Raw genomic sequence first — 4,962 nt, 5'->3', positions numbered from 1 at the left:
AGCGGGTGGTAGCGATTTAGATGGAGGTATATGGAGGATATAGGTGTCATAATGGATAGATCGGACAGAACCGTTAATTGAAATTTACTAAAAATTTAATTATAATTTATATAAAATAGGGACTAAATAGTAATAATATAAAAAATTAACTGGCTACCCATGGTGAGTTATATATAAAAGTTACGGGACCTTGGCTGAAAATTTGACTTTTTAAAGCTATTTTGCACCAAGCCCAAAACCTCTAAAAACCTCCTCAATTCACTTCAACCCCATTCTTCAACTCGCCGCCGCCGCCTCCAAAAATCCCACTCCTAATCGAGAGCTAACCCGCTAACGAAATTCGGAATATCGGATTTTCTACATTTTTTTTTTCCAGCCAAGCTATCTACGCTCGCTCAGGTAAGTAAATTCAATTATTTTTATGAGAACAGCATTTTTATGCGTTTCTTCACAGTGCACAATTTACTTTGCCTTTTCTTTTAAGTTTGCTAATATTACGAAAGAACTCAGAAAGTTTATGTGCTTAGCCTGTTTCTTTTATTTTTCTGGATTTTGACCTGTATCTTTCTGTCGATAGAGTATATATCAACAATGATAGCAGCTATATCTTGGGTTCCAAAAGGAGCCTCGAAGTCAATCCCTGCTGTTGCTGAACCTCCTTCTAAAGGAGACATTGAAGATATCTTGAAGAGTGGTGTCATGGAGAAACGGTAAAAATTTTAATCATCAACTTCTTTCGTTTTCTTGCATATTCAACTTGTGATTAATTTAAGTCTATTTGATGGATTGGGAAATCTTGGAGACTCGCCTGGTTGAACATTAACTACTGGATTTGAGTTGCATTTTTGTGTTGCACTTGGTAATGAAGGACTAAGCAGCTTGCATGCTTTTACATAATCAACATATTATCTGTAGTAGTAAGCTACAGATTAGGCCAATACCCAAATATCCTAGAGATTGAGCATCAATTTTTTGCCCTTTTTTGACGATCTCCACTCCCCATCATGTTCAATTCCTGTGCAAAACCACATCCTTCATATGGTTCCATTGTTGACATCTTGTCACACGTAAAAGAAAACTCAGGCCAGAGAAGGAATGGATAGTTATAGAAGTATACAATTGGCCCAATTGAATACAGTGCCACTTCTATTCTTATTTGAAATTTTTTGGAGTAATTATCTTATACTGTTTGCAGCGACGATAGTGAAAATCAGGAGACGGATGAAGATATGGATTCCAATGAGTCACAGCTAAATGATGAAGTGGCACATGCATTAGTTGCTGCTGATGCACTTGGCAAGGCTTCCAAGAGCACCAATCCAATAACTGACAGCATAACAGATGCCCTGAAGGACTTAGAAATGGATCGTTATGATGAGGAGGATGATGGTATCTTAATGGTCACCAAAATGTTATCATTTCATTTTCCCAACTTCATATTTTTGCCCATTCTATTTATTCTTATCAACATACCCCACTGGTCCTTTTGAATTAACACTGTTGATCTTTTTGGTCAATTTGGCTTTTTTTTTGAAGTAAAATGTGGTAATCTACATGTTTGATTAAAAACAAACCAGACATTTATAAAACTATTGAAAAATACTGCCATTAATAAATCTTGTAACCCTGAAAGGTTGTAATTAAATTAGTTATTGGTCTAAAAATGGTCAGAGAGACAGAAGATTTAAAAGTTGTCGATTAATAAAGGACAAAAAGGAACATGACGCTATTACACGCCTGGAGATGGAGCCCAAAGAGTTAAACTTCGCAGAAGATGTTTCCTTGTAAAGTGTCCTGCATGAACCACTTTCTGGTTATCTATGTTCTAGATTTATTCATTTAAGGAATGGAACTCTGTTGTTGACATCAGGTGTTGAGCTGTTTGGCTCTGGCCTTGGGAACTTGTATTACCCCAGCAATGATGTGGACCCATATTTGAAGGATAATAATGTACGTTCCTTGTTTCATATTGGGTTTGAATATATCAAAAAACTTCCATACCCGTTTTTTCTTCTCTTCACTGTTTTCCTGTCTTTTATTTATCTACATATGAGACTTATTTCTTTTAGGACGAGGATGATTCTGACGAGGAAGAGGATACAACCATTAAACCAGAGGATGCTGTCATAGTTTGTGCAAGGAATGAGGACGATGTCAGTCATCTCGAGGCACGTAATAGTTAGTTGGTGAACCAACTTCAAAACACGCACTTAAAATTTCCTCCTTTCCAAATTAGCTAATCAGTAATTGACGAGTTCAATCTCAAAAACAGGTTTGGATATTAGAAGATGCGAAAGATGGCGATTTGAATATGTATGTACACCATGATATCATCATCTCAGCATTTCCCTTGTGCACAGCATGGCTTGATTGTCCTCTTAAAGGTGGAGAAAAAGGTATGACACTTTGAACTTAAACCTTGACCCGTACAACACAATTTATATTTCTCTTTTCTTTTTGATAAATGTAGCTTTATGGCATGTGATTAGAGGGTTAATTATATTATTGGCCACTAAACTTGCCTTCGCTTTATTGGAATGTCAGTATAATACAATTTGCTTTTGTTTTTCCATTGTCACTGAACTATTAAAAGCGATACATTCATCATTTGAAGTGGATTCCATTAACGTGGCTGTTGACATGGCCAAATAGAAATCAAGCATGGCATGTCAGCACAATTAACTTTGTCCAACCACAAATTGTGTTCCCAAATAGCCACCAAACTTTTCCTCGTGTTACTGGATGGACATTAAACTTTTAAGTGTGTCTCCATTGGAACTTTTAAAAGTGTTTCCCATGGAATAATCAACCTAAAATTTTTCTGAACATGGACTTCCCTTTCCTTTGTCCGTTCATGTACAACTGGTAGATCTCTTCAAACTAATCGAGGTTTAGGTACAAATTGGAAGTTTTCTCCTCTTGTGATCGTGCTTGTGCCTATTGTTTAAAAACAATTACTAACCTTGGTGCATTACTTCTCATATGATACCTCTTAATGTGACCTACTAAACCGCAAACACTGTATGCTGTGGCTGCCTGAGAAACTCTCTTCACTTCAGATTTAGACTGAGAAGATTCCAACCTTCTTTAGGTACATACCAAGCTGGTGTTTTGATTGGGAGGGCATCAACCTCAGGGCAGAACTGTTTACTTTGATTGGATTTATAAAACTCTCATAACATTGAAAATAAGTCTCCACTTTATATAACTTACAGACATAGGTAACATGATACTTTTTGTGATAGAAAAATACATGTAAATTCCAATTGCTATAGTCCTGAATGCTTGGTTCATTTTAACTTTAGCCTTTTGCTCAACCTTTGTTACCATGACATTATAAACTTCAATCTACAAAAAGCACTAGTAAAGTGTTTCTCTTTAGCATGCTTTTTTGTTAGTGTGCCGTTCTGCTTTCAGGATAGAAATTATTGGTATCACCTTGTCAGTTTTAAGTTTGGCTGCTTTATTCTATTTAGATTAGTTTCTCACTTTCTCTTGCCTATGAAATTGAATTTTTTGTTTGCATTTCTCATCATATATTGTGTTAATTCACATGCGGGAATTAAATGCTTGAAATTGAATTTTTTGTTTGTATTTTTCATCCTACATCGTGTTAATTCACGTGCGGGAATAAAATGCCTGAAATACAATTTACAATGGTGGCTAAATCAAATATAATTAATTTCTGCTTTATCAATTTGGAGAAGTTGAGTACTGCTGTGGTTGCTTTTGATTGTATTTATCAAGCAGAGTTGATTTTTGAGGTTAAGCAAAATCATAGTAAGTTAGATGCCAACAGATGAGCATCAGACTTTATTTTATAGAGGGACCTTGGAATCTTCTCTTATTTTCGATATTGATAAGTTGAGATGTTTGTATATAATTCAAGGACATGGCACACACTTTGGAAAGTAGTTCTGTGCAGAATAGTTGTAATAAAACACATGGAGGGTACTTCAACTGTATTACTACAAAGTGTCCACTTTATCTTGGAAACCAATATCTAGCATTGGAACATAATTTTGTTTGTTTATTTGCTTTTTTGATTTAAATATCACATTTCTATTTTCAGTTGAAGTATAGTAAGATTTCTTCTTTATAGTTGTGGCTCGCACTCAGTCGCTGTCTTTTTCTTTAGTTTTCCCAATGAAATTAATTTGCATGTTAATAGGGAACTTTGTTGCTGTCGGCACCATGGATCCAGCTATCGAGATATGGGACCTGGACGTTGTATGTAGATTATGCCCTTCAAGTTTTGGATGATTTATTTCTTGGTCAAAATCTTTCCTGTCTGATCTCACCTTTTTCAATGTCTTCAGATGGATGAGATCCAACCATCTACTGCATTGGGTGGCGTTCTTGAGAAGAAGAAAAAGGGGAAGAAGGTTGGTTTGTTAATTTTTAACTTTTGCCTTAAACTTCCCCTTTAAATACTTAAATCATGTATTGGCGTACTCCAGTATTGCAGTGACTCATTATGGTTATGGATTTCCATTTCCATTTTTATACTTGTCCATGGCTGACACTATTTGTTTGCTGGAATTTTATTCACTATCTTAACTAATTGCTGGTTCAAAGTTCTTTTTTGGTATACATAAGTGTTACAATCCTGGGTTTTAGTTTATATTCCTGATGATATCTGACATTGAAATACAAGAGCTTACTTCTGAGGCTCTTTGTTCTGATCCTTGATATATGTAGCCCTTGTTTGAGCCCCTTTTTTTGAAAAAAATGCATTCTTGAATAGTGTTTTGACCATATTTTAACCACATGTTCTTTAATAAAATAATATTACACGCAAATCTAAAATTTTTCTTATTTTTTAACAACTCATTTTCCATCAATACACTATTCAAAAATGCATTTTTAAAACAAAAAAAGGGGCACAAACCAGCCCATAGGAATGCTTGCTGGGGCAACATTAGTTATTCATGTAGCTTAGAGTGTTAAAATCCGTATTGC

General features: G+C 35.2%; 1 protein-coding gene across 1 annotated transcript in view; it reads left to right on the top strand.

Annotated features, from left to right (window-relative positions):
* The first annotated feature begins 228 nt into the window (after nt 1-228).
* The window catches only part of LOC111406642 (uncharacterized WD repeat-containing protein C17D11.16-like), a 13,561-nt gene continuing 8,827 nt past the window's right edge, over nt 229-4,962 (top strand). Inside the window, exons 1-8 of the mRNA XM_023036031.1 lie at nt 229-399; nt 578-710; nt 1,196-1,389; nt 1,871-1,950; nt 2,070-2,168; nt 2,273-2,396; nt 4,172-4,230; nt 4,320-4,410. Of these exons, the coding sequence (XP_022891799.1) occupies nt 592-710; nt 1,196-1,389; nt 1,871-1,950; nt 2,070-2,168; nt 2,273-2,396; nt 4,172-4,230; nt 4,320-4,410 (766 nt within the window). The 5' untranslated portion in view covers nt 229-399; nt 578-591. The remainder of the gene's footprint in view (nt 400-577; nt 711-1,195; nt 1,390-1,870; nt 1,951-2,069; nt 2,169-2,272; nt 2,397-4,171; nt 4,231-4,319; nt 4,411-4,962) is intronic.

The sequence above is a fragment of the Olea europaea genome, chromosome 12 (assembly GCF_002742605.1).
Source record: "Olea europaea var. sylvestris chromosome 12, O_europaea_v1, whole genome shotgun sequence".
In the NCBI taxonomy this organism is placed as follows: Eukaryota; Viridiplantae; Streptophyta; class Magnoliopsida; order Lamiales; family Oleaceae; genus Olea; species Olea europaea.
The sequence above is the reverse complement of the archived record's forward strand: the minus strand, read 5'-3'. Positions and strand labels throughout refer to the sequence as shown.